At 48.4% G+C, this 22080-nt stretch overlaps 9 protein-coding genes across 9 annotated transcripts; 3 read left to right on the top strand and 6 right to left on the bottom strand.

Annotated features, from left to right (window-relative positions):
• Nucleotides 1-2617: 2617 nt before the first annotated feature.
• Nucleotides 2618-4335, bottom strand: COL26b_013777 (uncharacterized protein; the record flags this gene model as incomplete). Its single annotated transcript, XM_053186366.1, has 2 exons — nt 2618-4030; nt 4096-4335. 2 exons carry the CDS (start codon nt 4333-4335, stop codon nt 2618-2620), a joined length of 1653 nt encoding a protein of 550 aa, XP_053029700.1.
• Nucleotides 4336-5319: 984 nt separating this feature from the next.
• On the top strand, nt 5320-7191 carry COL26b_013776 (uncharacterized protein; the record flags this gene model as incomplete). Its single annotated transcript, XM_053186365.1, has 4 exons — nt 5320-5503; nt 5576-6582; nt 6640-7067; nt 7125-7191. 4 exons carry the CDS (start codon nt 5320-5322, stop codon nt 7189-7191), a joined length of 1686 nt encoding a protein of 561 aa, XP_053029699.1.
• Nucleotides 7192-8440: 1249 nt separating this feature from the next.
• Nucleotides 8441-9850, bottom strand: COL26b_013775 (uncharacterized protein; the record flags this gene model as incomplete). Its single annotated transcript, XM_053186364.1, has 2 exons — nt 8441-9400; nt 9470-9850. 2 exons carry the CDS (start codon nt 9848-9850, stop codon nt 8441-8443), a joined length of 1341 nt encoding a protein of 446 aa, XP_053029698.1.
• Nucleotides 9851-11189: 1339 nt separating this feature from the next.
• COL26b_013774 (uncharacterized protein) lies at nt 11190-13106 on the top strand (the record flags this gene model as incomplete). The annotated part of the gene is made up of 2 exons (XM_053186363.1): nt 11190-11339; nt 11427-13106. The coding sequence occupies 2 exons, from the start codon at nt 11190-11192 to the stop codon at nt 13104-13106; spliced, it is 1830 nt and encodes a 609-aa protein (XP_053029697.1).
• Nucleotides 13107-13575: 469 nt separating this feature from the next.
• Nucleotides 13576-14377, bottom strand: COL26b_013773 (uncharacterized protein; the record flags this gene model as incomplete). The annotated part of the gene is made up of 2 exons (XM_053186362.1): nt 13576-13880; nt 13942-14377. The coding sequence occupies 2 exons, from the start codon at nt 14375-14377 to the stop codon at nt 13576-13578; spliced, it is 741 nt and encodes a 246-aa protein (XP_053029696.1).
• A 167-nt stretch (nt 14378-14544) lies between these two features.
• On the bottom strand, nt 14545-14945 carry COL26b_013772 (uncharacterized protein; the record flags this gene model as incomplete). The annotated part of the gene is made up of 2 exons (XM_053186361.1): nt 14545-14570; nt 14606-14945. 2 exons carry the CDS (start codon nt 14943-14945, stop codon nt 14545-14547), a joined length of 366 nt encoding a protein of 121 aa, XP_053029695.1.
• Nucleotides 14946-15725: 780 nt separating this feature from the next.
• On the top strand, nt 15726-17432 carry COL26b_013771 (uncharacterized protein; the record flags this gene model as incomplete). Its single annotated transcript, XM_053186360.1, has 3 exons — nt 15726-16476; nt 16552-16953; nt 17068-17432. 3 exons carry the CDS (start codon nt 15726-15728, stop codon nt 17430-17432), a joined length of 1518 nt encoding a protein of 505 aa, XP_053029694.1.
• Nucleotides 17433-18559: 1127 nt separating this feature from the next.
• On the bottom strand, nt 18560-19267 carry COL26b_013770 (uncharacterized protein; the record flags this gene model as incomplete). Its single annotated transcript, XM_053186359.1, has 1 exon — nt 18560-19267. The coding sequence occupies one exon, from the start codon at nt 19265-19267 to the stop codon at nt 18560-18562; it is 708 nt and encodes a 235-aa protein (XP_053029693.1).
• Nucleotides 19268-20276: 1009 nt separating this feature from the next.
• Nucleotides 20277-21425, bottom strand: COL26b_013769 (putative secondary metabolism biosynthetic enzyme; the record flags this gene model as incomplete). Its single annotated transcript, XM_053186358.1, has 1 exon — nt 20277-21425. The coding sequence occupies one exon, from the start codon at nt 21423-21425 to the stop codon at nt 20277-20279; it is 1149 nt and encodes a 382-aa protein (XP_053029692.1).
• Nucleotides 21426-22080: the final 655 nt, after the last annotated feature.

Raw genomic sequence — 22080 nt, 5'->3', positions numbered from 1 at the left:
TTTTATATTTTTATACTTTTATATTTTTATATTTTTATATTTTTATATTTTTATATTTTTATATTTTTATATTTTTATATTTTTATATTTTTATATTTTTATATTTTTATATTGTTTCATTTTTATTAATAACTAACTTACTTTAAGTTAATATTAATATTCTTTGTTTTGAATCTTTAATAATAAGTATAGCTTTTTATAGATCTTTAATACTCTTTCTTATTTAAATAATATTAATAAATAGCTAAAACCTTGTCCAAAATAACTATAATAATAATTCTTTACTTTAAACTTAATAATTACTTCTAGCTTATTATGATAGCTACTTAATAGAAATTGAATAGCTTAATTAAGTTTATTTATATCAATCTTATTTCTTATTATAATATTAAGTTAATAACTTTAGAAACCTTTAAGAATAAGCTCAATAAGAATAATATTTATTATATTATTATAAATAAAACCTTTATAATAATACTTTTTATATTAAGTTATTAAGTACTTTTTTATATTATTCAAGATATTTATTAAACTTTTATCTTAACATTTAATAACGTATATAATAATAGCTATATTATACGATTATTTATTATAATAGCTAGAGGTATAAAAATTAATAAAGAGTTTTAAAAAAGTATATTCTAAAATTAAAGCTATAATAAATTCTTACAGAACAGATATAAAGAAGTTCTTAGAACCTTTTAGTAAAATATTAATATTATTATAATCTTTAATAGTTTTAATAGCTATTATAAAACGTTTAAATATAATATTATTTATATTTAAGGTTTTTATAAATTCTATAAATATAACTATAAGTATAAAGCTTATTTATGTTATTATTATGCTAATTATTTTAATAAAACTTCAAAAGAACCTAATAAAATACTTAATAAGCTTATTATTAAGTATTTTAAAGATATCTTATTTATTAACTATAACTATTATTACTTAAAATATAAATAAAACCTATATAAATAGTGTTAATATAGTTATAATATATCTTTTAGTTTTTTATATAGTTAAAATTAATATTTCTAATAATATAAAGATTAACCACTATTATAAAGATTACATAGAATAGTATTTTAATAAGCAATTAATAAATTGAAGATATTAATAAATATGAAAATATAAAAAAGTAAGTATTTTTCTCTATAAAGCTATTATGATAAATTATCAACAATTTTATAAAACTAAATAATAAAATTACAATATACATATAATATTAAAACTATAAAGATTTAAGAAATAAAGTAATAAATATAGTTTTACTAAATATAAAACTTAACTATTTTATTATGTTTCTTTAAAGCTAAAAAAAAGTTATATTCAAAGAGAGAAGAGGGGGATTTAAAATAAATAAACTAAATAGGTTTTATAATTTCTTATAAGTAGTTTTAATATATTAGTTTATAATGGTTTGTGTACTTTTTCTTTTTATTTTTCTCTTATTTATATTTTAGTTAATAAGTAATAAATATTAAGTTATTTATTATATTAAGCTAATATACGTATAAGTATAATATTATAACTTCAAAATAAAAATCAGAAATAAAGATATAATAATAACTTTCATTAAGTTTCTCTTTTTATAATATTATATAAAAAGCTTTTAAAATATAAAGAAAACAAGGGAAAGAAAAGTTTTAGTTTATTTTAAACTTTATATTGAGTTTTTTATATCCTTAATAATCTCTAAATTAAAAAGTTGGTCTTTCATATAAAATAGCCTAATTATTTATATTAAAATAGTTATTTCTTTAAGTTTTAATTTAAATTTAAATTTAAATTTAAGTTTCTAATTAATAGTTTTAGTTTTAATTAATTTCTATTTCATACTACTTATTATTAATAATAATACTATATATAATATATATTAATCAATCAGTTTATACTAAAGACTTACTATATATATAAGTTACTTAGAATAGAGAGAATTAATAAATTTAAAGGTTGTTTTTCTTACTTTATAGAGATTTTAACTAATATATTTAAAAGTTGTTTCCCCTATTTTATGAAAGTTTTAGCTAATATATTTAGAAGGTCTTTTATAGTTAATTATGTTTACTTAATTAAGATAAGGTCTCAAGGTAGTAGATTAAGGGTTATATAGGTAGTTAAGTATAACGTTTCTTCTAAAAAGCACATCTTTATTAATATTAATCACTACGAGCTCTCAGAAGACTACGTCTCCTATTATTACAGATACATCCTCATAAGAGATCACTTGCGTTCTAAAGGGGCGTCACATTTCACTAATTTATAGCGATTTTAGTCTTATCTTCTTTTAACTTTAATTCAGCAGAGACTTCTCACGCAAACTCTGAGAAACTTTGTTCTTTGAGAAACTTTGGTCTTCACGAAATAGTGCTTGAGTCTAAGTGTAAAATTAAGTCATCCGACATAGGCCTTCCTTCTGGTGTGGGGTAGTCACACTTCAAACGTCAGGCAAGCACTCTTGTAGATCTGAAATAACATTCTCTGACGCTTGTGGTCATTTGGGGGTTATTTTACAGCTTCGTGACAACCAGGCTCATGTCAGATTAGCGTAGCTTTGAACAAGGACTGCGCAGAAACGAGTACGTTCTGGCCCTTCGTTACTTCCACTCAAGCTTTAAGAGCTCTCGGCACGTCTTCTAACTCTCATCTTAACGTTCTTGGGCGGAGCTTGCAGCTCAGCCACCTGTCTGTTCATGGGGCGGCGGCCTTCATACTCAGCCGGGAACTCCAAATCGTAGTGCTTCAGGATGTGAGCCACGATCATCTTCAGCTCGAAATCGACCAAGAAGCGCCCAGGGCAGGCATGGCGACCGTGGCCGAAGGGCAAATAGTCAGGAGACGTAGACACAAATGCATTGGTGTGATAAGCGCCCTGCTTGGAAGACTTATCATCGTCACCATCTGTCGCTTTGCCTGCAGCCTTCTTCTCTTGTTCCTGCTTCTCTAGCATGTTCGAGAACCGCCAGGGGTCGAATGTTTCTGGGTTCTCAAACTTGGCGGGGTCACGTTGGGCTTGGGACGCGAGGAAAGCAACAATGGTGCCCTTCTTCAAGGGAATGCCGGTATCAGTGACGATACCGTCCTTCATGACCTTTCTCAACAGACCACGGTTGCCGAAGGGGAAGGTCACGCGCATAGACTCGCGTGCGATGCTATCGTGGCCGTTCATCTTGAGGAACTTGCTCTTCTCCCAGCCGCCAGGGCCACTTGCAAGCGCAGTCTTAGCCTCGTCGCGGAGCTTGTTGATGGTGTCGAACTCTTTGTCGCTGTCGACGATGTTGAGAAGCATCTGAACACAGGTGCCTGCGGTCTGATGCATGCTCACGAAATTAGACGCTGCAAGACGAGTGGCGATGACCTTGATGTCGTTGATCTCCTGAGGTCGCTTCTTCTGCGCGAAGCGCAACATGACCTGAAGCTGGTCCTGAGGCTGGTCGTCCGGGTCTTTCTCAAGGGCTGCGAGGCGAGTGTGATAGTCGGGTGTGATGTGCTGGGCAATTTTGCTGAGGTTGTGCCAGGTGTGGATGCTGGCAAGCCTGGCGACGACGGGGAGGAGGATCTTGGGAAGGCAGTTTCCGACAATGGCAGTGATCATGACGCCGTCGATAATGGCAAGGGTTCGGCGCAGGTAATCCTCGTTGCGGCAAAGTGGGAGGCCGACGGTGAAGCGACTAGAGCAAGCTGCGACGATGGTGCGCACGGTCTCGTCGAGGTCGATCTCCTTCCACTCAGTATTAATACCAAGAGTCTTGGGGACGATGTAGTCGAGCTCGTCGTCGACGGCGGGAATGAGACTTTGCATCATGTTGTTCAGCTGAGTCTTGACAAGTTGGAATTGCCAGGGGTCGCCCCAGTAGCGAGAGTGACCGAGACTGTATGAAGACAAGTTGGCTTCCAGGAATGCCTGCGAGACGCTGAGCGCGCTGTCAGGCTGCGCAGTGCACCATTCAGTCGAGCTTTCGGGCAGAATCAAGTCGGCTCGACCTCCGTAACCCGGGACTAGGGCGGCTTTCCCTTCTTTGCCAAACTAGAAAGGGCGTCAGAGGGTGTTCAGAATAAGTTATCTCGATGCGCCGTCATCGACAGACTTACACGGTAATAGGCGTCGGTGTATAGTGCAGCGCAGTCATAATAATATCTGAGGCGAGACTTGAGGCTGAAGCTCTTGGCACCCTCCGGTTCGCCAGCTAATGGCAATCCAAGGCCATCGTAAACGCTTGTCGCGAAGACGAACTTGTAAAGGGTAACGGCTATGGCAAGAATCGCTATTCCGGCTGATGAAAGCAGAATTTCGCTGGTGCTGGGTAGCGCGGAAGCAATGAAGGACACCATGGCTGCGTGCAATGCAAAATTTGCAATCACTTTGAGCTGGCAATATGATAATTGGGTAATCGGAAGGAAGACGTGGTGGACGGTATTGGAGGTAGAGTAGGCGTGATGATGGTTTATCCAAGAGTCTACGTTGTTGCATCGGTCAGTGATATATACCAAGATATGTCAAGATTAGGGTCTTCCTTCTAGGTGAGGACAACTTGATCATTTGTCATATTGAGCTGAGCGAGATGAGAATCGCGTGCCGGAGAGATGAACTCGGGTCGGACGATTCGGAGCTCCTGCACGGAGTATACATCTGCCACAATGCATCTCGTCTTACTGCGCGGCGGAGTAAAGGCTGACAGGGCTTCATTCGACAGCGGCTTGTAGGGCGGCAGAGCTCGGGATATTCGTAGGTGGCGCTGCAACCTGACGGAGTATTCTGCGCGCTGCCTAGCTTCCGAGCCGCATAACAAGGATTGCGGGATAAGAGCCTCCTAGATTTAGAAAATGGGCCAAGTCGTTTGGGCATGATTGGCGAAAAGTAAGCTGACAGTTTAGCGCAGGTGGTGAAAACGCTTAGTGATTTCCCGGGCTGGCCATCAGTGGCGGAAACGGCTCACCTCATATCCATGTCGGAGTCGGATCCGGGGATCCACTTTAATTTTCCGAGTGAATACCCGGGATGCGTGGACGGCGTCTGTGGCTGCCTCGGCGTGAACTGGCTTACTTTGCGCCGGCTTTCCTGGGTGCTGAATCGCATCTGGTTTGAACCGGAAATTCTGGCCACCGTCCCTCCTTGGGCGAAGTCGATTTAGACATGTGCCCGAATTGCTTCATAATTATCATCCTTTGGGAAGAACCTAAACAGTTTGACGCAATTCATCTTGCACACCTAGCTCATCAACATTAGTTCCCATCAGACTGGCCATAACAGAAATCGATTTCCCACATATCGAAAACAACATCACGTCAGTACATTAGGGAACGGGTAGATTCGGCATGGACTACTTTCTGGAAAAGCCTCTCACCTTGGCTTGCGGGCTAACCATTTCCAATCGGCTTGTCAAGGCTGCCATGGCAGAAGGACTGGGTCGCAAGGATACAAGGAATCTACCCGCAGGCAGAGAGTGTCTGGACGTGTATGGAGAATGGGCAAATGGAGGCTGGGGCCTCGTCATCACAGGTTCGACCACCTCTCGGTCTCTTCGCGTCATCGAGACCATCATTCGCTCGAGCTCGCTGACCTTCTGTACAGGAAATGTCCAGATTGACCCAGCACATCTTGGTGGACCCAACGACTTTGCTATCGACAGCACACTTCCTTCTCACACGACCCTCGCAGCGTACACTGCATGGGCGCACGCAAGTTCGCGCAATAACACCAAAGCCATTGTTCAGCTATGCCACCCAGGCCGGCAAATCGCATTCCATAAGCGCCGAACCATTGCTCCGAGCGCTGTTCCGATGAACCTCGGCGACTCATTTGGTCCAAATTTGCTCAATAAGCTCGTGTTTGGCACGCCCCGTGAGATGACGGCCGAAGAGATTCGAGACGTGATCAACAGATTTGCAGGGGCAGCCCGCATCGTGGCTGATGCAGGGTTTGCCGGTGTAGAACTGCATGGCGCCCACGGGTATCTACTCACCCAGTTCCTCTCTCCGGTTACCAACTTGCGCACCGACGAGTACGGCGGCAGTGCTGCTGCGCGTGCTAAGATCGTAGTGGATATTATTCAGGCAATCCGCCAAGTTGTGCCAGCAACATTCTGCGTTGGTCTGAAGATCAACTCAGTGGACGTTGGCAGCAAGGGCGCGTTGGCGGAGTGTATTGACCAGCTGAGACTGATCACCGAAACCGGTGGGCTTGACTTCCTAGAGGTGAGCGGAGGCAGCTTCGAGAACCCGACCTTCAGCACCGGCGTTGGAGACGCCACAAACACGGGCGCCAAGGCTAGCACTCTCGCGAGAGAGGCATTCTTCCTCGACTTTTCGACTGCCATTCGCAAGGCCCTCACTACCGTGCCTCTTCTCCTTACAGGCGGCTTCCGCTCACGCAAGGGAATGGAGGCAGCTCTCAAAGGTGGATGCTGTGATTTGGTTGGACTTGCACGACCGTCAGTGTTGGATCCGCTATTACCACGACGAATTCTTCTGAATAGAGTTTTACCGGATGATGAGGCCATGGTAATTGCGACACGAGTTCCTGAAGGCAACATGGCCAAGAAGCTCGGAGTAGAGCTGCTCGGCGTTGGTGCGGAAAGGGTGAGCCTGAAGAAGAGAATCTCTCGCATGTGTATAAGTGCTCACTTATTGGAATAGGATTGGTACATTGAACGTATGCATCGAATCGGCTCCATCAAGACATCGACGTTGATTACGGCCGCCGATACCAAGATCGGCACCTCAATTCTTCGTCGATTTCTCTCGCAACGAGGCCTTGCACAACTACAACATGGCATCTATTTAGCTGGGGACATTGCTGATGTCAAGAAGACGCTTCTAGAGAATGCAAGACCACAACACTCTTACGAGACGATGCGTCTGGATCAATCCAGCGTCGCATCCGTTCGAAGAGTGGCAAGCGACATCAACAAACGGGTGGCAGCCGGATTCATGCCGCCGATTCAAGCTTTGGTATTGACCAGCGACCAGAACCAGTCAGCTAACTTCCTTCTGTGCCTCTTATTGTTGCAAAGCATGGACAAGAACCGCGGCAGGATTATAGCAGTAAGGAGCAAGCCAGACAGGTCTGTAGTATATTCATGATGTGCGCATGCGTCGGCACTGACACAATCTCTCTTCAGCGCAAATCTTCTCGATGAAGAAAAAGACTCTGCTTCCAAGTTGTACGAGTCTAGAATCTGGCCGTAAGTTGACTGTTGCAACCAAAAACGTTAAGCTGAGACTGACAATCACTCTCCCAGGGCCCAACTTAAAAGTCGCTTAGCTGCTGATCCAGCATTGTGCGATATTTCTGTAGCAGAGGTGATTTCCGAAATTGGCTATTCAGAAAGCGGTAGAGTAGAGAACTGGCTATTGTTTGCAGTGATTTCGAATATCATATGGCTTCTATCAGCGATCGCGTCATTCGTTTGGCCGATGCATGTCGCCGATGGGTCGGTCGCCCGGGACGTGGTTCGCGCAGTTGGCGACGACGTCAACGGCGTTCATCTATGCGCCTTGGCTGTGTCTGAGAAAGATGCCATGGCTGATGCGGAGAGATACGAACGTTCTTGGCAAGATGCATGCATGCGGGCGGAAATGCAAGATGGGGACACAATTTTGACAGATTGGCGATGATTTCGCCAAGGAAGTTTACTAAGCTACGGAAATAACTACCAAACTTCAAGGCAAGAACCCAATGTTTACCAGCGCAATAAATAAGTGACAATAATATTTAAAAATGAGTGAAACTTTTGCGATAAGCTTTAGGCTCAACGGCGATGTGGGCAGGTGATTTCAGCCTCACTCCTCAAAGTTCAAGAATCTTGAGATGTGGCAATATGGACCCGGTAAGTAAAACTGGCGATTCGCGCTCTCTTCATATACCCCTATAGGTAGCTATAGAGGTTTCTCTGTGAGCAGCCCTCGAATATTTCCCCGTGAGAGTTATACGGCAGTTAATAAGGTGCGCCTCCAGGCGGCAAACTGCGAAGAAAGAGTTAGAAGGGAAGAAAGATAAAACTGAACAATGATACAAACATCATTACATCTAACTGGAAGATCGCTGAGGTCTTTGAAGTTCATTTACAGAAGCCTGAATTTTGTCTCGCACTTATATATAAATGAACAGAAATTTTGTCTTCTGATGTTATCCCGCCAAGTTCCCAATTAGTTGATCGTTGAATGACCAACAAAACCAACATCGCCTCAAAGATGGTGAAAATAGGAATCTTGATCTATGAAATGGGGTTTCTGCTGGAGTGAATGCTGCTCCGTGTTCTTTAATACAATAGATGCGCCACGCATGAGGCCCAGCCGTTTGCAAAGTTTCAACACCATAGTCTCCTTCGTTTTGAGGTATTATTATTTCCTTCGTGTCTTTGATTTCCCGCCAATTTTGATGCTTCATATCTCCCGCTGACTCTGTACCGATGCTTGCACCTCCGAGATTGTTAAATTAGGCCTTGCCCCAGAGACCAGCCTTGTCCGTAGTCTTGATGGTGAAGGCGAAAAGACCGCCAGCAACGGTAATCGCACCGCTGAACATAGAGACCGCAAAGAAGTTGCCTGTAGCTCCGACGATTGCACCATTGATAGGAGGTCCGATCAGGGCACCGACACCCGCCACAGCCATACCCATACCCATGTACGTTCCCACCTCGCTAGGATCGGGAGCACACCGGGACAGCGATGCAGCAGCGCCAGACATGATAGTTCCCGAGCCCAGGCCGAAGAAAACGGCGTACACAATGATGCCGGCATTATCAGTGGCAGATGTCATGCAGAAAACAATGACACCGGTGGCGATAGAGCCAATGGAGAAGGTGTTCAGGTTGCCATACTTGTCTGCCAAGATACCCGGAACAATACGGCCGAAAGTCGAGGTAGCATTGATGATAGCGATGAGATAACCGGCGAGTGCGGCGCCCATACCCTTGGAGACGGCGTAGGTAGGGAGGTAGAAGTTGGGTGTGAACATACCCACGAAGATGATGAAAAGCGCGACGGTGAACATAAGGAAACGGGTCTGCTTCCAGGGGTCGAGTAAGAAGAGCTTCGTCTTTCGGGGCGGCACGCGAGGCTTGACGGAGATGACGGCAAAGGTCATAAAGAAGAGGACAATGAAGCCGACGATGCGCACAGACCAGCCGAAGCTGATGGGCGAGCTGTTGAGCAACTTTGACAAGATGATGGGCATGACGACGCCGCCGACAGACGAGCCAGCAACCGCAAGACCAAGCGCAGCAGCCCGCTTCTTATCGAAATACTGGGCGACGGCGGCGAAGGCGGGGATTTGGAGGAAGCCTTGGACGAGTCCCATGAGAATGCCTTGGACCAGCATGAAATGCCAGTACTTGGAACAGAGGGAAAGCATCATAAGAGCGAAGACATAGAGGACGGCGGCGGGGTACATGATCTGGTAGATGGTGTTAGTATCAATTCAGATTGAGGTTTCCACAGCATACGAGGAGGGAAATATCCTTACCAAAGCGCCATGGCGATCGAACAAGGGCCCCGCGAGCATGCCGGTGAAGAACTGGAGGAAAGACTGCGTGGAACCGATCCAAGAGATGTTGGAAGCGGACTGGCCCTGCAACTGATGCGTCATGTAGTATTCTTGGAAGATGCCGAATGAGTTGGAAAGACCAAGAGTGCAGAAAAAGATTGTCGCAGAGCCAGCTGCAACCATCCAAGCGCGGAAACCACCATCGGGAGCTGCGTTTGGGTCATTTGTGGCTTTCTCGTTGTCGTGATTGAGAGAGTTGGTGGAGTGAGCACCGTCGTGCTCGCCGGTAGAAGAGTGTGGACCTGCGTGGCCGTCGAGCTCGCTGGGCGAGCCCGCTCTTGAAGTCTTCTCGAGCGACATTATCGGATTTTGCCAGGCGTAAGATGGAAGAAAGTCGATTTCCAGCTTCGTAACTTTGTGGCCGTTGCCGTGTTGTTTTTGTTTTTCTTGATGTCGGAGTTTTATCGTTTGTTATTTGATGCGTGATACCGATGTAATGGCTTTTCGATCGACCTTAAGGGCACGGAGGAAGACCGAATATATAAAACCGCAGACGGCGGCCCCGTCTTGTAAACACCCCGTGGACGGACTCGGACTCGGCGTCCGGACTCGGGATCGGAGTCGGGAAATTCGCTCAAAAGTCGGCTAAGCCGAAGATGTCCCTCTGCCGCGAAGATCGGTGGATCACGGTAATTTGCCTGATTGGTGAAGTTCCTTCGGAAATGGGGTCAGTCCAACATATTCCCGTGTCCACCGCGCGCCAAGCGTCATCAGATGGCAATCTTGTCCTTGTTTTCGAAATTCTCCCTTAAGGTTGCCTCACAACCTCGACATCGGTCGGCTTTTTAGGTCCACTTTCCCCCTCGCGTTTGTCAGATCCGTCCATTCGAGAAGTTTTCGTCTCATAAGGGTATCACTAACAAATTCGAACAACTACTTCGACTGTTTTTAGTACCAAATTCATCTTCAGATAATTCTGGTTTCTATTTCATCAACAGTTGACGGACATATTTACGAACTCGCGGCCACCTAAGCAATTTGAACACAACACAGGTAACGTGAGTCAACTTTGAGGCAACTGCAGACTTCACGCCAAGGATCGTTATTTTTTCCCCGGTCTTGCTATTGACTAACGAATCCCGCTGCAGTGCAACGAGACATGCAAGGTCCCACACCTGACGGCCAGGCACGGCGCCGAAGCCGTCGGCCAGCTACATCATGTACCCTCTGCCATAAGCGCAAGATCCGATGCAATCGTGCTAGGCCGTGTTCTAATTGTCTGCGGTCCAAGACTGGGGCCAGCGGATGTGCGTACGAGAATGACGCCCCCAACCAGTCTCAGGTACCACCTTCAGTGTCTTCGAGCGACAAGACGCAGCATGCACCAGATCAAGCGGCGCAGCCGCAATCTCAGTATTTGACACCGTCGAGCAGCGGTATATCCAGGCAGACATCGACCGGCTTTCCGTCAATGTCAGGCTCATTAGCCGCCAATAGCTGGACACAGCCGTCGAAACCAGCCAGTGCCAGTGGCCAATCCTGTCATGGCACGGAAGCGCTCAGGCTGCAACTCAGAATGCAGCAGCTGGAGAGTCAACTATCAGACCAATCTCAGTCCATTCCTCGTCGTTCTCCAGTCACTTTATCGTCCCCAGCTGTATCATTGTCTCCGGCACCTGCTACAGTCCGCGCGTCTGCGATGGATGCGGATGTGGAGATCATCAGCTCACAACTTGGAGGCACATTTCATATTCATTCGACCAGAGACACAATCCTGGGCCAAGATCAACCCCTGATAGCGAATGGCCTTAGTTTCAAGACGCGCTTGCTTGGACAAAGTCACTGGGCAGTTAGCACTGCACATTTGGCAAGACCTCATCAAATCCCACGTGGCTGTGTGTCAGTCACCCATGGCATATACTGACCGTTGACGCAGATTCGTGACATCTTCAGCACTCTCGGACAGTATGAAGGCACGCCCGATACGAATTGGGCTGGTATAGGAAGATGCAAGTCCTTGGCTCGGTACGTCAAAGCCCGACGAACACCAGCGTGGCCGCCGCCGCCGAACTCGAAACTCCCTAGCAAAGAGGTTGCCGACACTCTGCTCGACAATTATCTCCGCACAACTGAGTCCATATACCGCATTCTTCATCTGCCCACCTTCCGGCGGCAATATGAAGCGCTCTGGGTCAATGACACAGTCCCCGACCCCGGCTTTCTCGTACAGTTGAAACTGGTCCTTGCCATTGGCGCCGTCACATACGATGACGAATTTTCACTTCGAACGTCGGCGATTCTGTGGGTATATGAGGCCCAAGTCTGGTTGGCCGAGCCTAATTTCAAGGTTCGCTTGAACATCCAATTCTTACAAACCAACCTCCTACTCCTTTTCGCCCAGGAACGTGTTGGTGTTGCGGGTGACTCTACATGGGTTCTCTCTGGCACCATCCTGCGCAAGGCGATGCACATGGGATTGCATCGCGACCCCAACCACCTCCCTGGCCGTTCCGCTTACGAGGCCGAGATGCGGCGGCGTCTCTGGAACACTGTGCTGGAGGTGGATCTCCAAGCTAGTCTAAGCTCCGGCGGAGCGCCGCTCATATCCATGTCCGACTTTGACACCGCGCCCCCTGGTAACTTTGACGAAGAGCAGCTAGAAGCCGATGGGCCAACTCCTAGGCCGCCGAGTACATTTACGCAGGTTTCGGTTGCGATCGCCCTGCGCCAGACCTTCCCGCAACGTCTCGCAGTAGTGAACTTTCTTAACGGTCTCCGTGTGTCACCAGGAACGTATGAGGATACCCTACGTATCGACACTGAACTGCGAGAAGCGTTCAAGGGATTGAGTCGAATCTTGCGCACAGCCTTCAGCAGCTCCTCTTCACAAGCTCAAAATGCAAAGTCTGAGGTCCAGCTTGTCGACTTCCACATGCAGCGTTACCTCATATCCCTGCACGCGCCATACTTCGGTCCTGCACATGGTACGGCATACACATACTCACAAAAGGCCGTGGTCGAGTCTTCACTCCGTATCTGGCGTGCTGCGTGCCCGCCCCCGGCTATCGCCTCCAATGGTCTCCAATTAAACCCGGGCGTTGGCGAGACCGAGTCAGACCTGCCTCGCTTGGCGTCGTGCAGCTCCGGATTCTATCAGACTGCCACTTTTCACGCCGCGCTCTTGATCGCCCTCGATTTGCGCTCCCAGCTTCAGGAAGAGGAAGAGTACAGCCTTCTTGGTCCCACGCCTCTGCGGCCGGACCTCATGTCTGTGATGGAAGAGGCGCGCATGTGGTGTTTGCGGGTCATCGAGGCCGGAGAGACAAACGTGAAGGGATACTTGCTTATGAATCTGGTAGCAGCACAGATAAGGAGCATGATGGGATTGATGAAGAAGGATGAGGTTGCTGGCGAGTTGATCAAAGCTGTGAAGGGTGTGGAGGAGAAGTGTCTGCCAATTCTGGAACGCATGGCGGAAGAAGTAGGGATGGATGCCGCTGGCGCGGAGACTATTGATGACATACTGGGACAGCTGCCAGAACCTATGGAGTTGTGGCAAGGGATGGAGGATTGGGTCTTCAATGACGATATGAAATCTGGGGATTTCGTGTTTTAAAGTTGGGCTTGTATGCAGAGATCATGATTGACAACAGTCAAACGGTTTCAATGATTAGAATTCAGCCCTCATCATTCAGAAATTCGTCTGCCAAGTTTGGAGTCAGTGTTTGGGCCCATGTGCTCTTTTTCTGGTGGCTAATTATGTGCATTTGCGAATGGGAAGGTCATCGTTTCCACACGGAAATGGTCAAGCGACCAACACATGTGTGTACCGACACAGGTTCTGCTCGCTGACCCGTCTACCGTCTCCAAGCTTGATCCGCAAAACACACTTATAAACATAAGTACTGACCATCATGTTCCCAATCAACAAGACTTTGCGAAGGAAATAGGGCGTTGTAGTTTCAGTCTCATAACCACGAGACCATCACCATGATGGGGCATGCGATCAATAATTAGGTTCCAACTTGACATTTAGACATTCTGCGCAGAGCAAACATCGACGAGAACTCTTCCATCTACATGATTTACGCTTTCTCACACTCTATCATGGCAAACTCCGAAATGTCAGAGTAGTGCACGCCCGTAACCTTCAATCCAGCTCGTACAGCGATGTTGCAGAATTCCTCCTCCGTCCTCTCCTTGCCACCCATAGTTGATAGGAAGAAGTCAATTGCTGCCACGAGGAAAGAAGGAGGGTTTGTCGCCACGGTATCGGCGATCAGTAATTTGCTGTCTGGGGCCATGGCGTCGACGACGCGCTTGAGAATGTCGACAGCCTCGTCGTCTCCAAAGTCACGCAAGCAGCGACGGACCGAGTAGACCAAGGCACCTTAACTTCAGTCAGAAAACAATCGTCGTCTCGGTCGAATAGGTTGCATTTATAAACTCACCTTGAACCGGCTGTTCCTTGTGGAAATCAATCGGCATCAGAGTTGCCCTTTTGATATTCTCGTCTCCGTGTTTTTCGACGAACGAGATCACACCAGGCAAATCCTGCAACACGCATCGCTCCATGGGAATACCCTCGTTCTCGTTGACAATTCTTTGCAGCGTCCAGCCCTTGCCACCGCCAACATCCACAATTACTTTCCGGCTGTGGGGTTCTTTGGCGGCCCGATCAGCAATCCACGAGAAATCGTAGAACCCGGTCTGGGGATATGCGCCGTCCATGAGAGGCATAGAAAGATGAATGTGGGCGACCCGCTTAGGATGCAGGCTCATGATCTGAGCGACCGTGAGCTCGGGCTGGCCTTCACCAAATGCTTTGATAGAGTGCAGCCGGCCCGTGGGCTCCTTGATACCGAATTTCTCGTAGTAGTCGGGCATCGCGAGGAGAGGGTGCATCCATTCGTCGCATATCACCATCCACAATGAGGCGTTTGCGTTCGATGTGGTGGAATTGGCAAAAATGCGCGTGTGTGAGGTGTGGCCGATTTGGTCGTGGCCCCTTTGCTCAAGGAAACCAGTCGCAACCAAGACCCAGCATACGCGCCCTAATTCAAGATGTGAGTCGAATGTTCTGTTGCTGATGGGCGGACTAGTCGAGCTGCTTACTGATGAGAACCGCATCTCCGCCAACCTTCTCGGCGAGATCTTGATAGCGGATAAATCCTGATTCGGGTATGTTTTCGAAGACCTTCCAGTTTACCAGGAGGCGGATGGCAGCAGCCTTACACCACGCCATGCTGGTGTCATATACGTCATCTAATGGTGTGTGTACCGCATTGCCGACATTGCGGATCGTAGAGACAAGTGTGTCGTGCTCCTTCTGGGAAGGTTCATTACCCGCGCGCATGGTCTTCGCCGCGGATGTCAACTTGACAGCGAGCTCTTCAAGCTTGTCTGCCTGGTTTGCAAGAGATGCGGAAGGGAGCTGGGTTGTGGCAGAAGGCATGGTGAATGATGTCTGTGTTGGATTTTGAGGCTTCTGGGTCAAATTGAAGAATGATTGTTTCTAGTATCGAGCAAAAAGCGTTATAATCTGATAATTTTGTAATTATGAGCGGCGGAAAGGGCTTAAATTTGGGGGTGTCTTATTCAACAATTTTGTCAATATAAGTATTCGCTCAATGGCGCTGTGAGCAGAGTCTCGGCGAAATGGATTACATGCGTCAATCGTTTCCCCGTCTAATGGTGCAACCTGGCCAGGATAATTGTCGCAGGTAAGGCTCCTTCGCCCCGACAGTATGTTGTTCCCGTGTAAGTGTACAGCCCTTGAGCAGCCGTTGTTTCGGGACAATCTACCAAAGACTGTCCTCTAATTGGACAATCAATCGGAATAAGCCCTCCTCTCTGACCATAAGCGCCGATGTCAGAAAACCGCAGCTTGCCGCCTGTCAGATCCCCGGGGAATAAGACGGGGAATTCGGGTTAAAATGCGCCATGTACGTATTTCGGGATTTTGTCCATCTAGACGTCAAAACCCGTCAGCAGTGGAGAGCGGTCGAAAGCCAATCAGACGAAAGGTTAAAGACGGCATCAGTCGAAAATTGAATCCAAACATGCTGTCACATTTACTTTTCGGAATAATAAGTGAGTTGATCGAGGAGCCTGAATAATTTCAAATCGTCTTCTTCAGTGTTTTATATCACTCATCGACCGGCCTGCATTTTCAGTCTTTTGCTGTCGTTGAACAAGCTACCGGTTGCCAAAACGTCCTTACGTATCAGCTGAGATGAACGTTAACGTAACCGACGATTTCAACACGGCGCAAGGCCAGCAATGGCTCCAAAGCATACATGACTACAGAGTCCCCCTGCTTGTCGTATCAACATGCCTCATTGCCGTCCTCCTCAGCAGACCTTTCATCAATAGCAAATCCGACAATGAAGGCGGCTTACCTGCTTCTCGCCTCTGGCAATGGGATCCTTTCCTAGGTCTAGATACCGTATATGGCCAGATTACAGCGCTGAAGACAGACACCTATCTCGACTGGCTCCAAGCTCTTCACAAAGGCCACAAGAAATCCAAGACTTTCTCCCTCCAGTTCTTCACGGGGCGCTGGATTTACACTATCGAGCCGGACATCCTCAAAGCCGTCTACTCGACCAAATTCAAGGACTTCGGCGTCGAGCCCATCCGCCGCAACTCCAAGTTCACTATGCCCTTCGCCGATAAGGGTGTCAACACAACCGACGGCGAGGATTGGCAGTTCAGTCGCGCACTGATTCAGCCATTTTTCGAGCGCGATGTGTACCACGACACTGGCCGTATCGAGTCTTTTGCTGATTCTTTCATGGCCCTGTTTCCGGCCGTCGACGGCGAGACCTTTGATGTGCAGCCGTTGCTGCAGAGATGGTTCTTGGATATCAACAGCGACTTCATCTTCGGCAAGTCAATGGACTCGCTGATTGATCCATCCAAGGTCAAGTTTGCGACTGATATGGTGACTGCGCTGCGAGGCGCACGTTTGCGAGCCCAATCCCGTGAGTTTTCCTTCTCATGTCGAAGTCACCAATACGCTACTCAGGATTAATGCAGCATGCTGACCGGGAATCTAGACCGTTTTATGTGGGCTTTCAACTGGGGCTGGTGGCTCGAGGCTATCAACGACATTCACGCTATTGTCAACGCCCACATTATCGCCACATATAAGGAATTGGACGAGCGGGACCTGGCCCGCAAGAATGGCCAAGACCTTGGCCCGGAACGTACTGATCTTCTTTGGATCATGGCCCAGCAGATGAGAAACGACCTTGAGGGACTGCGCTCCCAGGTCTGTCTCATTATCGTGCCAACGAATGACACCACGTCCATGTTCATCGCCAACTGCATCTGGTATCTTGCTCGACACCCTGAGGCGTGGGAAAAACTGCGCCAAGAGGTAGCTGAGCACGGCGACAAGCCACTGACTTTCGACGCGTTGAGAAACATGGTATATCTCAATGGCGTCATGAACGAGAGTAAGTTCGCTTCCCCTCAAACTTAAGTGTCAGAGCAATACTGAGATTGTTGCTCCCTTCCAGCCCATCGCCTGATTCCAAACAACGTGACCCAAGTTCGTGCATGTGTAGCAGACACGGTCCTCCCCATTGGGGGAGGCAAGGACGGCCAGGCTCCGCTGGCCGTCCGCAAAGGCGACATTGTAACCGTTTCCAAGAACGTCATGTACCGCGACCCGGACTACTGGGGCACCGACGCTGATGAGTATCGCCCCGAGCGGTGGGTTGGTCGTCGCGGAACCTGGGGCTTCGTCCCGTACGGAGGTGGGCCGCGTAGGTGCCCGGCGCAGATGATGGTGCAGACCGAGTGTGCGTACATGTTGGTGCGCATCGCACAGAAGTATCGACGTCTGGAGTCGAGGGACTCAAAGCCATACCAGCCGGTTATGCGGATTGGGCCGTCAAACAAGCATGGTGTCAAGATTGCTCTATACAAGTGATGAGCCTAATGTCAACTAAATGGAAACTGCTTTTCTTTGTTAGGTCGAAAACATGTAGTAGTTTGCAGATGAGGGTACGCATAGCTTTTCGAAATAACGTGCAGACGTTTACAAAAAACAACATATTCCCCAATTCAATGCTCAAAAGGATTAGTCCACAGCACCTTGCAGCAACACTGAAAGTATATGACCCGGTTCATGGAACTTCTCAGACACAGAGTCTCACCTGCATTCAGAAGGTATTCCAGGAGAAAGAGATTCATATCTTTAATAGAATAACTTCTCATCGTATCAGAAGTATGTACACCAGTGAATCACAAAAGTGTAAGTCCTGCATATCTTTTCAATTCATTGCGTTTGCTCCAGCCACAGACCCAAGGCCAACATGTCGTTGCGCTGAACATGAGAACGAATTGCTGAGAAGGGCAGAGTATTTGCGTGCTACCTTCTTTTCAAATTGAGCGTCGTCTCATAGAGAGGTTTTGACAGAGCTGCCTCGACAAGCTGCTTTGTTGAAATTGTAAGAATGCATCGTGAAGATATCACAATGCGGACGTACGAGGAAACAGTTGTTGCGACTCAGTTCTTGACAGACAACCTATAGCCACGGGGGAAAAAATCACGTTGTAATTAGATTCATGCATTGACGCAACGTACCAAACAATAACTGTTACTTCCAATCCGCCAGAGCCGTCTCCCCTTTCTGAAGCTTTACGTACCCAACGCTGTCTCTCCATAAGATTTGTCTCTTCTCCAAATCACTCGCTTCGGCACTAACCTCCACGGGCTGCGTGCCATCCAAGTAGGCCCCGCCGGCTACATTTCCTTGGTCATTCATACCAGCTTCCATGATATCCCTCGCTGATACATGAACAGTACGCATCGGACCAGTACTTCCAGGCCAAAAATACTCCCGAGTTTTCGTAACCGCTGCGATCAAGATCCATCTGGGGAAGTTCCGAATGAGCCAATGACTCCGCCGCAGCATCCCGGTGCCCATCGTACCAGGGTCAATACCTATGGAAGTGACACCTTTCAAAGCTGGGTCCGCTGCGAGCCGCTTCTGAAGCTCGCCCCTTCACAGAGAGAATGTCAGTATCTTTCCGTGTGAGCAGGATGGAAAATCCTTACACCGATATGGCAACACACATCTTCGCTGCGCCGTACCTACGGAAGCCGCTCCGGAAAGTCGGGTCATCTTCCTTGGAGCTCCACGTCCCCTTGGCAATCCCATCCGCAGTTCCATCCCGCATGAACGTTTGCCACTTCTCATCCGGGTAGATTCGCGCCGAGATGCCCGGGCGAGAGGGGTCATGCACGTTACTCCCTACCCAAACCACTCTCCCGCGCTCTTTGGCAAGGCTCTCCAAGAGAAGCAATGTGAGGAGGAAGTGACCGAGGTAGTTCGCCGCGAAGCTCATATCGAAGCCGTCTTTCGAGTATGTCTGCTCTGCGAACTCTAAGAAGCCGGCGTTAAGGACGAGCACTCTGATAGGGGGGATGGCGCCGGATGAGACGCGTTGATTGATGGAGGCCGCGGCAGCACGAATGCTGGCGTTGTTGCCCAAGTCGAGTGATAGGACCTCGTGAGACGTGTTGGGGCCAATGGCTGCTTCTAGCGAGGCATTGGGAGCGGAGGCGTTGCGGACCGTGAAGATGCCGTGGTAGGCCGGATAGACTGTTGAAACATGAGATGCAAGTGCGACTCCGAGACCGCCCTGGATGCAGTTGATGTTAGTAAGACGAGCGGGCACTTCAGAGCTACTCTGGAGAGCAGATACAGTTTGGGAATTGCGTACACTAGCACCGGTTACAAGAATGGTTCCTTTCTTCATAGCCATAATGAACTTGTCTAAATGGAATGCGTGGAACACTGAGATTTACCCACTGACTTGATACAAGCGTTGATTCAAATATCGAAACACAAAACTCATGTAGAAAATGAGGCCAACTGCCAGACTGCTAGGCATAGCAAATGGATTTGATCTTCCCAGCACGCCAACACGGACTATAAAAGTATGATGGTGTTTTCCATAAATTCCGGGCATATTTGCCGTCAAGCGGCTGATTGCTGAATTGGGCTTTGAGTATCCGTACGGGTTATTCAGCTTGTTCACGCCTCCAAATACTCCGACCCATTGTACACCGGCCGGAGTCTGTTCTACATGCGGTTAGATCCAGTATCCATTACTCACATATGATTGGATGAGGCAGACAGTCAACGAAATAGTGGAGGAAACGTGTAAGCATACGTACCGAGCGCACCCCAGAGATTCTCCGCCAGATTCCATGTGGTGCTGAATGTGTGCCAGCTGTGGGCCTTTAGTCCGATTTCCCGCCGCGGAGCAAGAGAAATGCAGTGTCAGGACGGGATTCTGTCAGCACCGTCTTTGTTTCGCCGGAGGCCTGCCTCATTTGTGTATCAGGTGGTGATCCCCGTATTCCATATCCGTCGATGACCATCACTTGCTTCATTGAATTGACAACGTCTGGGCCCTAGCTACACAGCATGTCATCAAGTTTCTAGCCTGGATCGTTTGTCTGGTGGGACTCAGGGTGTCCGAAGTTTACTACCGATTGCCATGGTACTGAGAAACTTGTAAGGTCGTTCCGCGGCAGATCGATGCAAACGCAATTGAATGATCGTGCTGAAATTCTGCCAGCTGGCAGCACTTGTTCGATGATCCGTGCGAATGTACATGACTCAGTTTCCTGTGTTGCAACAAGCTCGTTTTCTGCGCAATTTCCAAGATCTCATTGACTCCTATTCGGAATGCCAGACTAAAGAACCGAACGCAGTTGGGACGAAATGGTCTATCTGACATCAAACGCCACTACTGCTTCTTATGCTACGGCTACCGCCAGCGCGTCAGACACACAGTAAACCAACTTCTTGCCCTTGACCTGACCCTGCCTTACCTCCTTCATCCCCTCTCCAACAGCGGCCAGCCCTCCGCTCCGGTCTTCTCTCGGATGCGGGTCAATCATGCCTTCATCCAGCAAGCGTTGTGAGACTGAGTACCATGCTTCCGCGCATCTCAAATCCTCCGGCCTCGCGTCGAGGTTGTACGGCGGCGCCCACGCGACCGGGTTACCAAACTGCGTGTACGTGCATACCCAGTCAGGCACAACACTTCGACGCGTGTGGCCGCGCAGGGGGAAGAAGTCTAGGCCGACATACCGGCCTCCCTTGCTCCCCAGCGCTTCGTAACACAGCGCCATCGACGAGGTATCCGTAATACAGTCGAGAGCAAGTCCCAGAGCGCCTTCGGTATGCTCTAGGATCTCCGATCCGCAGGTCGGCGAGTGGTAATCGAAGACGACTTCCGCACCGAGGCTCTCGGCGCGCGCCTTGCTCTCTGCCGAACCGCATGTGGTTACGATTCTGAATCCCGCCCACTTAAGCACTTGGATCGCCATGCACCCTGTCGACGTGCCGCCGCCGTGCACCAGCACCCATGAGCCCGCCGTGTCATGGTCGGCTGAGGAATTAGGCGATGGCATCGGAAGCTTCATGTACTGGAACAGCGACAACCCGACAGTTGCGAGTGCGGTGGGTAGTGTCACCGCCGCCGCGAGATCCATGCTCGTGGGGACATGCCAGATGAGCCGTGCCGGAACGGCGACGTATTCGGCGAAGGCGCCGTTGTCACGGCGGAGAGGGTTGTTGCCAAATATTCCGCCAACGACGCGGTCACCAATTTCCAGCTGGCGCATATGGCGCTTCACGCGGACGGCGTTGTCAGATCTTGCGACGGATATTCCCAAGGCAACGATGACACCCGCGAACTCAGTGCCGCTGGTTGCGCCGACCGCTGGGGACATCTCGGCGGACTTGCTGTCGACGGGACCTATCGAAACATAGGCGACACGAACTAGGACATCCGAGGGTTGGATTTCTGGTAGGGCAGTGTCTTGTTGTAGCGCAACAGCGCTGGAGCCGGTGATTTTCAACGCCGTCTGCGTTGACGGGAGGGTGTTTGATAGCACCATTCTGAGGATTTGCGGTGTTGGTCTACCCCTTCGCGGGTTTCTCCTTTCTCACGAATTAGGAGGGATCTAAAGTTTGAAATTTGAAGTCTGAAGGTTGAAGTATCAAGTGATGCTCCCGATGATGTGGCGCTGGACTGGTGGAACGGAGCCGACATAAAAGCCCAAGAGACAGATATGCGAGTGCATATCAGCCCTATCTGCCCCGAGATGAAGTCTCAAAATAGCCCGTGGCTGTATGGCTAGCTTCCACGACCTCCGGAACCCGCCCGGAGCATATCCTCTCAAATCCTCCAGTCAGCGGAGTAAGACGGGGTTTGCGGCCGGTCTGCCGCCGCCTTGGTTCCCGCAGGTGGCGCCCGTCAGATTCCATCTGCCAAAGAAGCGCCGCTGACATGGTACTGGCCAAAAACAAAACCCGTTCCTAATCTCCAGTTTCGTCTTATCCGAACTTCCTAAAGGAGAATGGATCCTATGAAACCGCTTCTATAAGTGCAGGTTCCCGTCCCCTAGACGCACGCGGAGTAAAGAACAAGCTTCGAAATGGCCGCCGCCCCTTGTTCGCGGCCCCACGCCACCGGGGAATCCTACGAGGCTGCACATTTTCCGAAAGGTCCCTTGCCACTCGGAATGATCCCGCCACTCGGTCTTGAAGCTC

This window comes from Colletotrichum chrysophilum (genome assembly GCF_026319265.1).
Source record: "Colletotrichum chrysophilum strain AFK26 chromosome Unknown scaffold_255, whole genome shotgun sequence".
Taxonomy (NCBI): Eukaryota; Fungi; Ascomycota; class Sordariomycetes; order Glomerellales; family Glomerellaceae; genus Colletotrichum; species Colletotrichum chrysophilum.
The sequence above is the reverse complement of the archived record's forward strand: the minus strand, read 5'-3'. Positions and strand labels throughout refer to the sequence as shown.